Below are 18,678 nucleotides of genomic sequence, written 5' to 3'. Positions count from 1 at the left end.
CTTCCTCCTGAAAACGAGATTGTGAATTGAGGTGAGACCCTCAATGGAAGGATTAAGATGTAAATGTGGGCCGCTAAGTACCAGGCACCTTCTTCTTAGATTTCACATATTTCCTTTTTAGCCCCTTAACTAAGGGTTCCAGAGCTCATTAGCAACTTTTCTTACCAACTTGTAATTTGGCCCCAAATTGAGAGCTTTGTGCCTCCTACCTCTGGAGTTTTCTGATAGCAGGTTTCACTGTTAGCAGGTGTTTCTAAAGTTAGTTAGCCCTGACAGTGCGGGAGAGTGGTCCTGGAACCATCAGAGATTCCCCACAGTCAAGACTGCGTTACACACTCCCTGGGAGTCAGCAACCCCAGCACCCGAGACTGCATGACCCTAAAGGAGGGAGGGTAGAGTGGTATAAAACAGGGTTCTCTAGAAATTAGGGGAGGTGGAGGGATGGGCGAGAGCAGAGCCCAAATTGAGACATGCAGGAAAGCGAGTCCAGGTGGTGCTGACACAGCAGGCTCAGCCAGGCTCCCAGGCAGCACTGACTGCTCAGTCGGGACTCTGGGGTCCCTGGATGCCACACAGAAGCCAAAGGTGGGGCCTCTGGGGACCCAGCAGGAGAGACCCCCCTCTTCCTTGGACAGAGGACCAAGGGTGAGAGCATTACCAGGAGATGAAAAGGTGCATGTCTGTCGGAGGGGAGTCTGCAGGAAGGGCCTGCCGACCACCGAGGGGCTCCACGCCTGCACAGCCAGCCAAGCATTGCGATTTGCCTGAACCCCGTGTAGTAAATGCACAAATGCCCTCTTATGTAGGGAAGCCGCTGCGTTACAAAGGTTAGAGAAGGGGAAAGGACCAAGACCTGAATGTGAATTTAGAAGGAAAATGTCTCTCTACTGCCTTCTCTTCCATCCTTAGCAGGACCTATGAAGGTTAACTTGTGACCAATGACTAAAGGAACCCAACTGGAGGCTTCTTGTGTCGAAACCACCGACGGAAGGAGTTACACTTTAAAAGTATATATAAACACGTTGTGTAAAAAACATGGGGCTCATGAGAAACCGCTCTGTGATGTGATATGGTTTGGCCTTTATTCGGGTGGACAGAGGGCCTGGAGCAATTAGTTTAACAGAGCAAGAAACAGGCGGTTCAAAAGAGAAGCTTAAAGAAAGTCCTTTAGAGAGGCGTGGGCAGGGTCAGGGGATAAAGAGGCTGCAGCACTCAAGGACTAGCAGGAGCCGGGGAGGGACAAGCCCCCAGAACCTGGCGGCGCTCTAGTCACAGGGATGCAGCCTCTGCCAAAGCCGTGGCCCGCAGAGGGAGAGGACAGAAACACACTGATGGCTCCAGCCTCTGGCTACCTGACGTGCCCAGTGGCTGAGCCCAACAAGAACCAGAGCAGGGGAGCAGGGTGGTGCCGTCCCTGGAGGGCCAGCCTCGCAGGCAGCAGAACGGATCTGGAGGGGCACGTGGAGAAGAGGAAGCACAGGCGGTCTCCATCATTCCATAAGTGAAATCTTCCATACGCTGTGGTTTTAGAAAGAGTTATTTTATTCCCAAAAGAGCATCAAAAAGGAAGGTACTGCCTGAGAGGGCCTACAAGTAGACAGGACACAGGGGACCCTAAAGGATCAATGGTCTTAGGGCCAGACATGGAAGCCTGGCACCACCGCCGGGAGCCAGGTGGGGGGAGCACCGTCGACAGGGCGCCCAGGGGGAACGCACACAGCTTTGCTGCTGGGAGCCTCAGTGCCCTGCTGCGTCCAGGCTCTAAGAGGCCAGTGAACTTGTGCTCTCTTAGGTTCTATCACCTCTTAATCGTGGGGTCTTGGCCTCAGAGACCGGCCCCTCCTCAGGGGAGGACCTTCACTGACCACTTAAGGCAGTTATCGTTCATCTAAATGCCAGGCTGCCCTTTCCCCTGCTGCCACAAGCCCTTCTCCGAAGCCAGCCTCTCGGTCCTGAGACACAGGTGACCGTGTGCTTGCACTTCCCCCTGGCAGAGAAGATGCAGAGCCTGGCACTGGGTCCTGAGTATTTGCACAAGCAGAGTGTTGGCATCAACTTGTGTGACAACACACTTCCTTGTTTCCTGGCAGCAGGGCCTTGCGTTATTGCTATGAGTACATCAAAGCACAAAGCTGGTGGCCCAGGACTAGCTGCATAAGGAAAGCCTCTCCTCCCCTCTCCCCTCTCTTCTTTCGTCTGCAGGCAAAAAGGCAAATATAATTTCTCTCCTTTCAGCATAGATGCAATGTTTTCCGTTCTTTTGGCCAAGGTCATCACCCGACACCAAGCTGTACCTTCACCACCAAAATAAACCTGTTTAACAGTAGAGTACCTGGATGCTGGCAGAATATAACTCAGCAGTTTAGGAGAAACCATTTTGCAATTGCCTCTGCCTGCAACCTGACTCTCATATGTCCATTTTTTTAATGCATATTAAATTAAAAGGCATTTAATGCATATATGCCTTCCCCCGGACTCCTTTATTCTTTCTTTCTAGTCATTTTTTCCTACCCTGGATAGACACATTGCTTTTTAAATCTGAGTATTATCAGCCCACAGTGATGGAGTGGTCACTACCAAAGCAGAAAAGTCTATTTAACCAAAGTGAACAAACATGGGCTATTGCACAAACACAGGCTGAGCACAGGGAGAACAGATATGGCACTGTCATTCCTGTCCTGGAGCTCACAGACCAAGAAAGTGGGACAGGCACATGGCTGAATTAGTCAGAAGGAAGTTCCATACGAGGCATGAATGTTATTGGTGTTTGAGTGAAAGGATGATCCCCTCAGTTCATCCCAGCAGGATCACCAAGTATCTTTAGGATTGGAAACTGGCAAAGCAGCATTGCCCCAGGTTACCGGATATGGCTTAGTTGGTGTGGTGGGTCATGATAGGAAGACGAATGGGGGTAAAGTCTTACCAAAGGATTGGGAGAAAAGGAAGGAGGCAAAAAACGTGTGGCCACACAAGATGTGATGGAGAAAGGGAGGTGGGCGTGTAGAAGGCTGCAGTCAAGCTCATTTGCAGACGATGAAGGTAGGTGTGTAGGCATCTAAAATAGAGTAGAAAGAGTCACTGAGGTTTAAGTCAAGAAACTATGAGATGTGGACAAAGAAAGCTGTCAATCTTGATGCTGAAATCCCAAAGTGGACATCAGGGCAGGGGACAGAAAAGTCTGGGAGAATCAAAGTCCCGAAACAACACAGAGCGGCCAGAGTACAGGAAGCAGTATATGGGTTTAGGAAGAGGGGAGTAACAGCACGAACTTCAAAAGAGAAGGACTGTTGGGAGGAGGTAGCAGAACGATGTCCCAGAAGGGAGATGAGGCACTGGCCACATGCTGACCCGCATCCCTGGGCACTGGGGTGAGATGTGCAGAGTTGGGGAGGAATGGGGAGGAGTGTGGTGATGAGAGACTGTCTCTTCTCAGTGGAATCAAGCTCTGGGGACCACAGAAGAAGGAGTGGGGTGATGAGAGTCCTGGAGAAGAATGCAGGCTGTGGGCTGGGTTGGGGGTGTCCGGCGTGGTGACTTTGCATATGCTGAGAGGATGTGGAGAGAGATGAGGCTGGGGAGGGCCTGGAGGGGGCAAGGACAGGGACCTGCCATGGCTGTGGTCTGGACTGTAACCTGTGTCCAGTGTCTGCTCTGCTTCTAAGCTGCTTTCATAAAGAATACAGATGGCCGGAAGCCATGAAAAGATGACCCTTCTTACAAGTAATCAAGGAAATGGGAATTAAAATGCATGACCATGGGCTTCCCTGGTGGCGCAGTGGTTGGGAGTCGCCTGCCAATTCAGGGGACATGGGTTCGTGCCCCGGTCCGGGAAGATCCCACATGCCGCGGAGCAGCTGGGCCCGTGAGCCATGGCCGCTGAGCCTCTGCGTCCGGAGCCTGTGCTCCACAACGGGAGAGGCCGCAACAGTGAGAGGCCCGCGTACCGCAAAAAAAAAAAGCAAAAAAAAAAAAAGGATGACCATCACTCCCTAAATGATGCTAATCCAAGCCACAGTGGGGATGAGCTCTCCCAGAAAAAAAGCAGAGAATGAGGAAAATAAGACGACCCAGTGTTAAATGCTGCAAGGAGGGCAAGGCTGCAAAGAGGCAGGGGTGCAGCAATCAGAGAGACAGCAGGTGTGGCGTCTCAGAAGCCAAAGGGCCGAGCACTTCAGAAGAAGGGAACAGTTGGGGTGCACGGTGCGGCTGAGAGACCGACCAGCTGGCAGGTCAAGCAAGGTGAGGACTGGGCAATGGCCATGGATTTGGCAATGTGGAGGTCCCCGTTCACCGAAGGGAAGGAGGGTGGAAGAGTCAGGATGCCTAGTCTTCCGTAGAGGCTGTGTCATGGCAACAGGGGTGGATGAGGAGACGGGCTGTCTCCCTTGAGACATGGCAGCTGTGAGTCGGGGTGTGGAGGACCCTGGACCTGAAGGAGGGGGGAGGGAAGAGGCCTCAGCAAGGCAGCCGGAGGCCAGGCCTCAGGGGGAGACAGCCAGAGTGGGGCTCCAGTGACAGGCGGGAACAGCAGCGTCCAACTCCAGCAACGTGGCATTGACAACGGAAACAGAACGTCCTTGCAGTTGGTACACGGGGAACCTTTCTTTTTTTTCCCAATATTCCATAAATTGTTCTGAAATAAAAGTGCTCTCAAATGTAAATAGCTAGAGCCTCTTCAGAGGGAGATCTGGCAATATCATTCACCACTTGCGATGTACAGACCTTCACAGTTCCCTTCTAGGAATTTCCCACATGGAGCAGCGCTGTCCCTGCTCATGGACGTGCCCTGGAGCTGCACGGTCAGCACAGCAGCCACCAGCCCCGTGGGACTCTCCAGCACTTGCGATGTGGCGAGCAGGACCATGACTGAGGAATTGGCAGTTCGGTTTTATCTAGTTCAAATTCACTGAAATGTAAGTATGGCATGTGGCTGGTGGCTACTGTATCGGACAGCGCAGCGGAGATAGGCTCTCATGGGGGTGGGAGTAGGCAGAGATATATACTCACTGAGGCACGGCGAGTAACGGAAGAAGATTGGAACCTAAATGTCCATCAACAGGGCGCTAGCCAAGGAAATTACAGCCCATCCAGATAATGGAATGTTAGCCCTGAAACAAGCCAAGATGTATTGCTAAGTGATAAACGGGGGTTGGGGGGCGGGACAGGCAAGACAGTGCAGAGTACAGTCATGAACTGCTGTAGAAAAGGACAGGATATGTGTACATAAATGTGGATGCACTGACTATATGGAAAGACATACCCCAAATGGGAGCATTCCCTCCAGGGAGAGAAACTCAGTGACTGGGTAACAGGCAGAAAGAAGATTTTTTACCTTTTCCACCTTCAGAATAGGGTGCCATGTACAGCTGACCCTTGAACAACGCCGGGGTTAGGGGCGCCCACCCTGCATGCAGTGCAAATCCACGTATAACTTCACAGTGACCCTCCGTATCCATGGTTCCGCATCCACGGATTCAACCTTGGGTGTCGTAGTACTGAACGGATTTAGTGAAAAAAATCCACATAGAAGTGGACCCTCGCAAATCAAGCCTGTGTTGTTCAAGGGTCAGTTGTCCATGCTGTTGCTTATTCAGGTTAATTAATGAATCAATTAAAATAAAAATAGAAATAAAAAACTGGTTTATAAGAAATGCGTAGAAGCTGCAGAGTCAGGCACTATGTAAATTATCTCAAGTGGGCAGATCACATTTTTTCAATAGACATTTTGACACACACAGATCTGTAACACACCCCCACGCTGCAGCTGGCCCAGTATTTGGGGCAGGACTTCTGACTTGGCTCTGAAATTTGTTCTGGTAATCAATCTGGCTTCTCCCCTCTGCCCGCCCAGGTTCAAATTAAATTGTACACATGCTCTGCGATTCAGCCTAACAAGTCTGGCCAGAAAAGTTGGCTTCAGTGTCATTGTTGCTTGGCTGGAAGGAAGGGGCAGACAGAGCACAGCGCCCCGTTTCCATAGTGCCCTGTGGCAGCTTAACCACCTTGGATTTGCGTAATCCCCTTGAACAGAAAGGAAATGTCAACTGAGGGGCAGTGTGGTGTCACAGGAGGCCCTGGCTGGCAGGACACCTGTTGTCTCAACCCAGCTTGAGCACAGACTCAGCAGGCTGTCAGCCACACTCCTGTTCCCCAGATGGACCTCAGTTTCCCCCTCAGGACCAAGAGGCGGTTGAGTGGGCTGTAGCTCTGGCACCCAGGAACCCACAGCTCCTTTGTGGCTGGGAGGACAGCGCGGGTTTGGATGCACTAGCCCACACTGGGGGAGACCCTCAGGGCTGCGGTACAGGTCTGACTGGATGCCACGGAAATGCCCTTCACTCTTCTCCCCGTGTGCTCTCCCCAGGGCTCTATTCCCCCTGCCTGCTTGCAGTGGGGAGGGCCGGGGCTTTGGAGACACCCAGCCCAGGTTGGGACACCGGCTTGGCATCAGTCTGACGCTCAGCTACTCCACCTCCACGGGACTGTTAGGAGCATTCGCCCAGACAGCTGTGTACCCGCTTGTACACAGCTGGTGCTCATGAAGGACGCCTCTGCGCTCTCCCCACACTGCTCCCTCGGGCTCCAGTCTGTGGGGTTCTGGCTGAGAACGGTGGTGGATGCAGATGCAAGCCCATTTTGCTGCCATTATTATTATTACTATTCCCAAAGCTTTCTTTCCTGTGATTTTAATCAGAGAAGGTTCTGATGGAGCCAACCACCCATCCTCCTACTCCCTTAAACCCACTTAATTGTAGATTAAGCCAGATTGTTACAAATTTGCAGCCAAAAATTAAATTAAATTTAAAAGCCAAATGATTCCAAAATCTATCCTTCAAGAGCCTTTCTTCCATCCCTCCTTCCTCGAAAATCTATCCATACTCAGATAAAATATGTCTAGAACCTGGTAGCTGCCCTCAGCAGCTTCGAGGCTGGTGGGGGAGACAAATTCAGAAAAAAATCCATTGTAATTCCGCAGGTGCTACCACAGAACAGGGGTGTGTGTGATGAGAAGAGGTATCAAGGAACACTTCCTGAAGGAGGTGACCTGAGCTCAAAATAAGAGTAAGCATTAGGAGGCAAATGCGGGGGATGAGGGGTGAGGGGGGTAGTTTCCAGCAGAGAGGATGCACGCATGGACAAAGGGCAGGGGGCAAAAATGACAGTCTGTGCCGTAAACTACCAGCAGTTTAGAACATAATGTGAGGGAGGAAGAGAGGCTGTAGCAGGCTGAATAACAGCCCCCAGAGATAACAGATCCTAACCCTGGAATCTGTATGTGTCACTTTATTTGGAAACAGGGTCTTTGCAGATGTGATCAAGTTAAGGATATAAAAATGGGGAGATTATCCTGGATTACCTGGGTGGACCCTAAATGAGATCACATGTACCCTTAAGAAACGGAGGCAGCAGGAGACGTAACTGCACAGAGGAGGAGAAGGCCATGTGACCACGTCGGCAGAGACGAGTGATGCAGCCACAGCCAAAGACCTACCGGAGCCACCAGAAGCTGGTAGAGGCAAGGAACAGGTTCTCCCCTGGAGATGAGATGAGAGATGAGAGTCTGACAGAGAACAGACAGTCAGGACTGCTGCGCAGGGCCCATTCAAGAGCGGTTTATGAGACAAAATTGCTCTCTGGGTTAAAGGGGGCCGAGAAACCCCAGAGCTGCCACAGGGCGTGTCTAACAAAAGGGACTGGTCGGGCTGCGGCAGTTCCCACTTCACACGGACACCCTGGGCCGGTGGCCCTGCCTCTGAGGGACCGACAGGGCTCCCTTCCTGGGCCTTGCACCCAGGCCTCTGAAGGGAGGGATGAGCCTCAGCCATCGTTAGGACCCCTCTCTAGCCCCTCAGGTGTGCGAGCGGAGCGCAAGCTGCCTCTGGGAGAGGACAGTTGGGATCCTGACGACACATCCCTAGGAGCTGGCATAGCACAGGTTTTTGTCCTGTTGGGACCAAGATAATTGGGGCATTAATGGAAATGCATTTCTTACCTATTTTCTGTCTGATTGAAAAGTACTTTGCAGTCATTTAGAGCCCTCACACCCCTATAATCAGAGCACATGTCGCTCAGACAAGGCAGAAAACTGGGTCACCACACAGGCTCCAAAGCCTCTTGGATGCAATAAGCAAAGAGTGCAGGCCCACCCCCTTCCTGTGCCCCACCAAGGACATCGCCAGCTCTGTGCAGCCCCTCAGTGACGGCCAAATTCAGCAAACAGGCTGAATTTGGACTATCAGGGTACAAATTTATTTTTCTCCCATCTCTGCCTCGCATCAACTATGTCAGAGCTCCTTTTCTGTACCCCTGAACCGCCATCTCAGGAAGAGTCCATGGCCTTCTTTTAGTTTTAAGAATAAGTCTCATTTTGATAGTTCAACTCCCTTCCAGGGATCTAAAAGTCCAGTCAAATCTATTAGAAAACTCTGATCTCGGACCTTTCACAGCTTCTCCCCTCGCCCCTCTGTAGACCCCGTCTTCACTCCTCCAGGAACGGGATGAGGGAGGATGGAATGAGGGGGGAAGTGCAAAGTCGTCCTGCTCTCTGTGGGGCTCTCTTGGCCAACACCGGCCGTCACACCTTCGTCTTGACAGGCTGGCTCTCGTGTGGGCCCGTGGTGGGATCTCTGGAACCAGGCCCCAGCCCACCACCCACGCAGAGACCTCTGCCCCAGGTCTTCTGTGCTGGACATGGAGATGGCTGCCCAGACAACCCCCAAAGGAAGGGCCTGTTGCCCAGCTGCTGTCAGCCCCAGGGACAGTCACAGAGAGCTGTCATCCTTCCAATGGCAGGTCCACCGATGGCTGATGGCGGCCCGGGCATAGGGCCTGGCCGGCTCTGACAGGCACCTTTGGATCGGTTTAGGCCTGCAGCACAGCTCGGCTTCCCTCTGCCCACCCTGCCTCCTCCCCTCCCTTTCATAGTGCTGCTCCTGGGCCACTCCCTAATAAACAACCCCACACAAGTGTCTCAAGTCTGCTCCCCGGAGAACCCGCACGTGACCCCTTTAGCAAGAAGCACATGCACTCGGGCTGACGCCTCCCCACCCATCTCAGCTCCTGGCCCTGTGGCCCACCCCACCCAGGGTGCTGCTGCGGGGAGCCCTGAGCCCCGTTAGGTGAGTGGGGTACCGGCAATGCTGGCTCAAGGCCAGCTCCCCGCACAGTCCCCACTGAGCCACAGGGACCTTGGGGATGCCCCACTTATCCCTGCCCCACCAAACGCCAGCAGCATGGCCTACCCAGCTGCTGCCCCATCTCCCTTTGCCCCGCTCTGCCAGCCTCCCCACTCCAGGCTTCTCCCGGCTGGAAGCAGGCACCACCCTCCGTCTTCATGTATATGCCCTCCCCACTACCTGTGAGATACCATCAATGTTTTGCTCCCAAGAACTCTCTTGAACCCTGCCTTAGAGGTGGCATGGAGCAGGTTCTGGTTTTCTGCAACTCAGTACGCTCCCAGCCAGGGCATGAGACACCACCCTCCCCTTCTGGTAGGGGCCCCAAACTCTGCAAGCTCTTCCCCCATCACTTGACTTCAAAGCAGGGCCAAGCAGTCCTGGCTGTACAAAGCAGTCCTGCGAATTAGTTGTGCTTGCACTAGACTTGGAAGGAAGAAGAGAGGCAGAGATCATGGCCTCCCCGCTGCTTTGGCTGGGGAGATGTTGGGTTTTTCGTCAGTGTGGAGAGGTGGTGGCGGCAGTGGCTGCGGCGGCGTCCCCATCTCTGGGTCAAAGAGAGGCAGTGGTCTGGGGTCGCCCACGGCCTCAATCACTCCTGAAGCCCTGCCTTCCTGATGGGGCAGAGGCACCAGCTCTCTAGAGGGTCTGCAGGGGTGTTCTGGGCCCTTCCAACAGTGTTGTAAACACTGAATTTCCAGTAACAAATCCTCTTCTACCTAAAACAGCCAAAGTGGTTTCTGTTTCCTGCAACTGTGAACCTGACTGGCACCAGACACCTTTTCAAATTCCAAATCTCTTCCCTCGCCTGGATGGGGTGGCGATCGTTGGATTCGTCTTGCCATCTTTTAAGTCCCGCATGGATATGACTAGCCCTTCTCTTTATCAGCCCTTCTCATCCTCAACTGAGCACGTGAAATCCTTGGGGATCCTTGTTAAAATACAGGTTCTGATTCGGTGGGTCTTGGGTGAGGCCTGAGAGTCTGCATTTCTGACAAGTTCCAGGTAATGCCTTTGTAGTATTCCCACCCCAGACGTGCTGAAGAGCACAGCTTTAGTTTGTGAGGGTACTGAGCATCTGTGCTCCTCAGCTGGGCCGTTAGTGGAAGTTCCAGGCAGCAGGAAGAAGCCCCTTTACCGTAAATCCTGCGTAAGCAGGGCCTGGGCCAGGTGCGTGGGAGGTGCAAAGATGAGCCAGACACACTCGGGGCCTCCAGGATCAGTGAGCCATCTCCTACTGGGCACAGAGCCCGGTGGGCCGTGGGGACACAGCCTCCCGCCTTCTCCGTGCCTGGTGACTAAAGGATTTGTCCCGCTCCCCAGGCACAAGCCAGCAGTGCTTCCTGCTTGGATAAGGGTTTCCGCTCCTCAACAGACGAGCACTTTAGGAGCACAGTGGGGCAAGGCGCTCATCCCAGAAGTGGACTAAGGAAGGAAGGCGCAGGGGGCTGCAGCTGCCGAGCTGGGCCTCTGCCCCAGTGACAGGGTGAGGGCATCATGGGTGGGCGAGGAGCAGTGGAACCACTGCTGGAAGGCCAGGCTGGGTGGCATGCTCTGTAAACAGCCCTCCTGAGCCATGCGAGGGTCATCATGGGCAGAGTGGGGGCAGGGTCGGGCTTGGAATGCTGAGGGAAAGGACTGACAAGGGGCTGAGGCCAAACTGGGAAGGCCCTGCAAGGGAATTTGGGGTGCCCCTAAGGATCCTGAGCAGGGCTCTAATCAGAGGCATGACAGTATCGGGAGGAGATGGAGGTGGTGGCCCGAGGAGCAGAGACACAGGATAAAAGGGTTCCAAGGGCTTCCCTGGTGGCAAAGTGGTTGAGAGTCCGCCTGCCAATGCAGCGGACACGGGTTTGTGCCCCGGTCTGGGAAGATCCCACATGCCATGGAGCGGCTGGGCCCGTGGGCCATGGCCGCTGAGCCTGCGCATCCGGAGCCTGTGCTCCGCAAAGGGAGAGGCCGCAACAGTGAGAGGTCCGCGTACCGCAAAAAAAAAAAAAAAAGGGTTCCAAGTTCACATGTCCTCACACAAGCCCCGGATTATAGGAGCCCAGCTCCGTGGGCCTTATTAGCTATCTTTTATAAACAGACCCATTCACTCAGCTGTCTTTCATGTTTCTTCAAAAGCAGAACACTAAATGGAACACCAGATAAGAACATGTTGTCCACTTAGATCACACCAAAAGCATGTGCTTTTGAGGGGCAAATGGAAAATAGCCAGTAGAGCACTCAATAAATATGTGTTGAATGTGTCAAATGCATGAATGAATGTATAAGCCTAGAGCAAGCTGCCTTGGGCGGGGGCGGGGAGGGGGGGTGGTTCCAGGGGAGTCCAGGTCTGCCCTGATCACAGGCAGTGTGGCACTGGGCAGCCTGTTCCTTGGCACCATCCCTCTGCTCCAGCACACCCGGTCCAGATTCACTGAAGTGCTGACTGATCACTAGAAGTTTACAGATCTCTTTACTGACATGACATCTTGACTTAGTATGGCCAAAATAAAACTCTTGATTCTCATCCCCTCCCCAGAAACCCTTTCCCTCTCCCAGTCTAACGTAAGGTAGCTAATGAAACCACTTACCCAGTTCCGGCCAAAAAACTTTGGATGCATCCTGGATTCCTTTTTCTTACCTCTATGGGGAACTCATTAGCTGGTCCAGCTGGCCCTACCTCCAAAATATGTCCCCGTCTGACCACCTCTCACCATGTCTACTGCTACACATGTCTACTGTCTTGTCTGGCTTGTTGCCTTGGCCTCCTAATTGACCTCCCTGTTTCCTACCACCCCTTCCCCTGAGCACAGCCCATTTTCCACGTAGCAGCCAGAGGGATCTTTTTAAAATATAAACCAGATAATGTCACTTGTTTATCAGTTTCCTAGTTTATGTTCTGTCTTGTCTACTAGAATGGAACTCCATGAAGGCAGGGACTTGTGGATTTGCAGTGCCCAGGGCCTAAGAAAGTGCTCAGTAAACACCTGTAAATCTCACCGAATGAAGGAGCCTAAGCCAGTGGCTGGAGTGAGGACCTCATCTCCAACATCAGTCACCCAGGCTGCCCTGACTGGCCCATACTGCAAGGAAGCCGATACCCAGCTGCAAACTCAGCCATGTTCCAGATAAGGCCATGAGAATGTTGACGAGCATTAGAAAATGTGATTTTTTTAAAATGGTTTTCTAGAACATTCCTGGAGAAATGGTCCAAAACGATAAGGAGAAGACTCTGGATTACCAACAAGACGAACAACTAAAATGATATACAGGAGTGGATTCTGGAGTGTTATCTAGAATTCAAAACATTAGCCAGTGTCTGATTCTGAAAGGACACCATACTGATGTCCCCAAAATGTGACAAAAGAATTTAGAAATGAAAACAGTGGGGATGTTTTCCTTCTTCTTTTTTTAAATAGGTACTTAATAGGGCTTCCCTGGTGGCGCAGTGGTTGGGAGTCCGCCTGCCGGGGCGGGGGACGCGGGTTCGTGCCCCGGTCTGGGGGGATCCCACATGCCGCAGAGCGGCTGGGCCCATGAGCCATGGCCACTGGGTCTGCACGTCCGGAGCCTGTGCTCCGCAACGGGAGAGGCCACAACAGTGAGAGGCGCGCGTACCGCAAAAAAAAAAAAAAAAAAGGTACTTAATAAATATTTATTGAATGAATCAACTGCCTATGTAAATGAAAAAGAAAATATTCCCAAAATATCATTCTAAGTTTTAAAGTATAAGACAGATTAGAATGGTTCCAGAAGCAATATTCTGGAAAGGGGTCACTAAGGAATCGCAGCATTCCATACACTCCTCCAGTGGCTTACCCATATAGTCCTCTGGCCCCAAGCTACTCAAATATATATTTCATTGTCCTATTACTTTCAATGTATTTTTGAGAGCTGCTTCAAATCCTTTGTGAAATGAGGCAAGAAACAGACAGAAGGGCAGACAAAACCAATGAAACCAGCAGGCCCAAATCAAAGCAGATACAGAGGACGTGGACAAGAGGCGGACTGAGTAGGACAGGAGAGATACCACTCACCAGTTACAGACAGACACTGGGCCCATCATCTTAGCTTTACATCTCACTTTCTAGAAGGGAAGAGGTTCTCTGAACCTTTGGAAAAGCTCCCTGGCCATCACGAGGTGGAAGATTCCATGGTCTTAGAGATGGCCCTGTCACCTCCTGCTGCCATGGGGACAGAGATTAGCAAGCACTAAGCTCCCCGGGCTCAGAGGTGCTGGAAGGGGCAGCCAAAAGGGCCCACTGTGCATCTCCACCCGGTGGTCACTGAGGTTGCTGGGCACACCTAATCCAGCTGTCACCATGCACTTGCCCTCCTCTGCAAACAACAGCTGGTCGGGGCTGGGCTCCACGGCTGCCCATCTGCCACCCGCCCTCCCTGGCCAGAGATGCTCAGGTGTCCTCAAGACGGCCCTTATCCCTCACAGCACCACCCCTCCCATCCCCCTGGCTTGGTTCTGTGGCTCGGATGGGGATTTTCCACCCTTCCCACGAGGCCGGCTGACTGCCAGCAGTGAGTCCCAGATATGCCATCTGCCCTCAACTATCCCACGCCCTTCCCCAGGGCCCCATACCACATGCGGAGGGTGTAGGGGGCTGAGCTGCAGACTCTGAAGTCCATTTGAATTCTGGCTCCAGCTTTGCGACCTTTGGTAAGTTACTTATTCTCTCTGTGCCTGAATCCTTATCTATAAGATGGGGACAAAGCATTTCAGAGAGCTGAGCTGAGTCAATAAGTCAACACAGATAAAGAATTTTACACAGTGCCTGACTCAGGTGCCCGAGAAATGCTAGCTCTTTATTTTTTTTATATTTACTTATTTATTTGGTTGCGCTGGGTCTTAGTTGTGGCATGCATGTGGGATCTAGTTCCCTGACCAGGGATCAAACCCAGGCCCCTTGCATTGGGAGCTCGGAGTCTAAACCACTGCACCACCAGGGAAGTTCCAACTAGCTCTTTTTAGACCCCTGCATTCCCTCGGACCCTCCAGAAGGCACCCCGACAGCAGACCTCTCCTTTAACTCAAACAGAGCCTTCAACTCCATCTGTCTGCACTCGATAAGGAAAGCTAAAGAAGCACCTTTATAACCCTCTTCGGAAAGCGTCCTGTAATCTATGAGGACCTTCAGAATCTAGTGGAAAGGCCTGCACGCTAATTCTGGCTCTGTCAGTGACTCCCTTATTCTTGTTCTCTAGTTGGTTTCCTAGTCCATAACCTGGGAATCATGCTGCCTAATCCTCATTACTCCAGCGGCAGAATCCCACTAATTGTATGCTGTTTCCAGATGTGAACTGGATTTAGAAAACACAGTTTTATACTAAAATATCAGTATTTGGGGGCCACTGCCCTAGGAAAGGGTCTCTCCATGTACCCCTCCTGTCCAGCGGAGTAGGAAGTCTGCCACGGGTGGGCCAACTGGCAGAGCCTCAGCTATGAGGCCCCTGTAGGGGGAGCTGGTCTTTGCTCCCTATTAGAACTCAGAAAATATAGAATCCCACAAACCCAGAAAGAGGTTCCAATGCTGGGGGAAGCAAACAAATGACAATGGCACTCAATGGTCTGAAAAGCAGAACTGCGGGGGACAGCCCACGAAAGGCAAGGTAAGGGTGAATGGAGGCCTCGAACCTGAAACTGTTGGGCGTTTCTGAATTGCATGGCCTCTGACTCGGTGATGCCCCACCACAGTGATGCTGCAGTGCATGACTGCCTTCCGTCCTGGGATCCCTGCAGCATCAGGTGGCCCGAGCCCAGTCTCTCTGTTCTATTTTCTAGAGAAGGTGTGCAGAGGACATGCTCTTCCCCGGCCTTCCTCCACACCCACCGGAGCAGGCGTCCTGCTGTGTTGTGCCTCGCACAAAAGAAAACACATACCTGGTAGGTGTCTGCAGGCTGAGACGAGCTGGCCTTTGCCTGCGCAGTGGGGGAACTGGGAGGGGGTGGCTTCCTATTTTCACTTCCTCCATAAGCAGCAGCTGGAAGGGAAGCCAGAACTGAGGGCTGCCATCCCCCACAGCCTCTCTAGAAACGGAAAAGCTAGTCCTTTCTCACCACGGGTAGAATGATTTGAAAATGCCAGATTAACCCTTCAAACACTCATTTGCGCCCACCCAAACCTGGGGAGAGGGTGTGTGCTCCCTGGGAGAGGGGCTGCCTAGCCTGGCACTTGACGAGCGCTTTCTGCCATGGGTACTGGGCACCAACTACACAGCAAAGGGGGCCCAGATGTGCAGTCTCTAATTTCATCCTCACAACAACCCTCGAAAGTCAGTATTATCATGCCTTTTTATATGTGAGAAAACGGGCTCAGAGAGGCGACGCTCTAGCGTCATAGACTGAGAAGGTGTGGAATGAGAATTCTAGAGACCAAAGTCCCAGCCACTCACTGGACTCCCTCCCGCAGGGAGTGGTCAATGCCTCTGGCTGGGGTCCACTTCTCTTCCATTTCCCCTCCTCTCCCCTCTTCTCACCAGGCTAACCCCTCTCATCCTTCAGAATTCAGCTTAGGCCACAGCTCTGCCAGAAGCCTTCCTGGACCCCACCAGCCTAGGTCAGGTGCCCAGGTGTCTGCTCCCCTGGCTCCTATGCACCCATCTCTCACCTGTTCTCAGTGAATCCTCACCTGCTCTCAGAGCTTCTTTCTCTGCCTCCCCATCTGGTCTGTCAACTCAGGTCTGCAAAGACCATGGCTTACTGTCCTTTCAGCCCAGTGCCTAGCTCAGGCTGCGATGCTCAGAAGCTCAAGAAATGTTTGTGAAAAGAATTAATGAGTAAATACAAGAGGACCCCTGCAGAAGCAGCCTCCCTCACACTGCTGAGGATACAGAAGGGTGCAGGGGTCACACAGCAAACAAGCCAAAGGATCGGTGAGGTGGGTTATGCAAGCTGGAGGCACACTCGCCCAGTCTAAGACGGCACCAACCGTGGGACTGCGGGCCTCCTGACGGCAATGTGAAAATGCAGGATATTTTATACACCTTCAAATCTGTAAAAACACCACTTACACCTAAAAGGCATGTCACTGAGCAGCATCTCATCTCAAAGCGTCCAGTTTGCAGCCTCTGCAGAAGCATTTGGGAAGAACTGGGGCCCAGAGTCTGGTTCCTGAGTAGCCGTCTCTCACACCCCTTAAGGAGTGGCAAGTTCAGATTCGGGGCTGTGGCTGCTGCTGACATCTCTGTCCCCACTCCCCTTTCCAAAGCCCCTGGAAACCCAGAGCAGTTGGAGCCACCAGGAACGAGGCTTTCCTTTTCCCCTTGCCTGGGACAGGGTGCCCCCAGGGCCTCCAACACCCACCAAGTCCTTCCTGAAAGGTAGGCTCCGCCTACTGTGGGGCAAGATCTCTCTCTTCCCCTAAAGTCTCCCAGCTGCACTTCACAACCCCAGCAGACTTTTTTGGACCATGTTGCTCTGTCTGTATTATAGCTGGTGACATTCTTTCTGCTCTCATCATGAACTTGAAGGAGCGGGGTGGAGTAGGCAGGTCAGGAGCTTTAGCACCATATCTGGCTTTGCAGGAATAACAGGTTCAGATCACTCACTTCCCCTGGAGAGCCAGCCCTAGACCCAGGGACCACCCCCGCTCACCCCCACCCCAGGCTGTGACAGCAGGTGGGCCGGCCACCCACCTTGTCTGGAGAGAAGCAATCAGATGTGAGTGCTGCATGTTGCTAGGGAGCAACTGGTAACAGCTGGCTGAGAAATAAGTCGTGTCCCTCGGAAAGCATGTTCTTGGCCTCTAATTAAATGCTGCTGCAGCGTCTCTTCCTTCAGGGAGCTATAGAAATGTGCCGAATCAATGCAGGCAGGAGCAGGCTGGGAGCAGCAGGTTCACAAGCCTGTTAAGGCCCCTCCTGTCAGTGCAGAGGAAAGGCTCAGGGGACAGGAGTGAAATTGCTAAACCTCCAGGAGGTTGGTAAAGTAAAGAAAATCCTGGCCTCGGACTACTCAGCTCAACTAAGCCCACAGAGTGGCTACCTAATACCACTTCTGCTGTTACAGGTGAATTCATTGGTTAAACACTTTTAAAAGCTCATTAAATCCTACTTCTGGGTATATATCCAAAAGAATTGAAAGCAAGATCTCAAAGAGATTATTTGCGCACTTACATTCATAGAAGCATGATTCACAATAGCCAAGAGGTGGGAGCAACCCAAGTGTCCAGCAATGATGGATGAATGGATAAACAAAATGTATAATACTATATACATATAATGGAATATTCTCCAGCCTTTATAAAGGAAGGAAATTCTGACACATGCCACAGCATGGATGAACCTTGAGGACGTTGTGCTAAGTGAAATAAGCCAGACACAAAAAAACAAATACTGTATAATTCTACTTATACGAGGTAACTAAAGTAATCAAATTCATAGAGACAGAAGGTAGAATGGTGGTTACCAGGAGCTGGGGTGAGGGGGAAATGGGGAATTATTGTTTAATGGGTATAGAAGTTTCAGTTTTGCAAGTTGAAAAAGTTGTAGAGTTTCAGTTTTGCAAAATGAAAATGTGTAGTGGGCTTCCCTGGTGGTGCAGTGGTTAAGAATCTGCCTGCCAATGCAGGGGACACGGGTTTGAGCCCTGGTCCGGGAAGATCCCACATGCCGCGGAGCAACTAAGCCCGTGCCCCACAACTACTGAGCCTGCGCTCTAGAGCCCGCGAGCCACAACTACTGAGCCTGCGTGCCACAACTACTGAAGCCTGCGCGCCTAGAGCCCATGCTCCACAAGAGAAGCCATCACAATGAGAAGCCCGCACACCGCAACAAAGATTAGCCCCCACTCGCCATAACTAGAGAAATCCCATGCACAGCAACAAAGACCCAGTGCAGCCAAAAATAAATAATAAATAAATTTTTTAAAATGTTGTAGAGATAAGCTGTACAACAATGTGAATGTACTTAACACTACTCGACTGTACACTCAGAAATAGTTAAGATGGTAAATTTCATGTCGCGTGTTTTTTACCAGTTACAAATTAAGAAAAAACTCATTAAAAAATTTTAAGTAATACATGTTTACAGTAAAAGAATCATAAAGATAAAGGAGATAAGGTAAAAATTAAATATCCACCTTCCCTCACCCCCAGGCCCACTCTCCACAGAGAATCATCATTAACAACATCTTCTGTGGGCCTTCAAAAATGTTTTACGGCTCTAAGAGCATGTGTGTATTTATGTCTTTATTGATTTCAATTTCATTTCAGATTTTAGTCGTTTTTCTTTTTTATAAAAAATAGCATCACACTAAACACACTTGTTCAATTAATATATCTCAGAGAGCTTTCCAAATCAATATGTATGGATCTGTTTCATTATTTTTGACAGGTGTATCAGACCCCATTTTAGGGACATTTCATAATTTATTTAGTCTATCTCTACTGATGCACATTTAGTAGTTTCCACTTTTTCATAATAAAAAAGTTGCAATGAAAAGCCTTAGGCATATACCTTGGTCACATATGCACACGTTTTGGCTTACTAACACAGAATTTAA

General features: G+C 51.4%; 1 protein-coding gene across 2 annotated transcripts in view; it reads right to left on the bottom strand.

The window, feature by feature from the left end:
* DET1 (DET1 partner of COP1 E3 ubiquitin ligase) overlaps window positions 1–18,678 on the bottom strand; it is a 59,922-nt gene that overhangs the window by 7,572 nt on the left and 33,672 nt on the right. The window contains exons 6-7 of one of the 2 annotated variants that reach the window (XM_027083106.1): window positions 5,008–5,108; window positions 64–1,518 (exon numbers count right to left, since the gene is read on the bottom strand). The exons of the other annotated variant lie outside the window; for it this stretch is intronic. Coding sequence (XP_026938907.1) covers window positions 5,042–5,108 — 67 coding nt within the window. The 3' untranslated portion in view covers window positions 64–1,518; window positions 5,008–5,041. Of the gene's footprint in view, window positions 1–63; window positions 1,519–5,007; window positions 5,109–18,678 lie in introns of those variants that run through there. 2 annotated transcript variants of the gene reach the window in all.

Source organism: Aethalodelphis obliquidens, unplaced genomic scaffold (assembly GCF_003676395.1).
Source record: "Aethalodelphis obliquidens isolate GAN/ISIS:26980383/991018 unplaced genomic scaffold, ASM367639v1 scaffold49, whole genome shotgun sequence".
NCBI lineage: Eukaryota > Metazoa > Chordata > Mammalia > Artiodactyla > Delphinidae > Aethalodelphis > Aethalodelphis obliquidens.
This window is presented reverse-complemented; position numbering and strand designations above follow the sequence as displayed.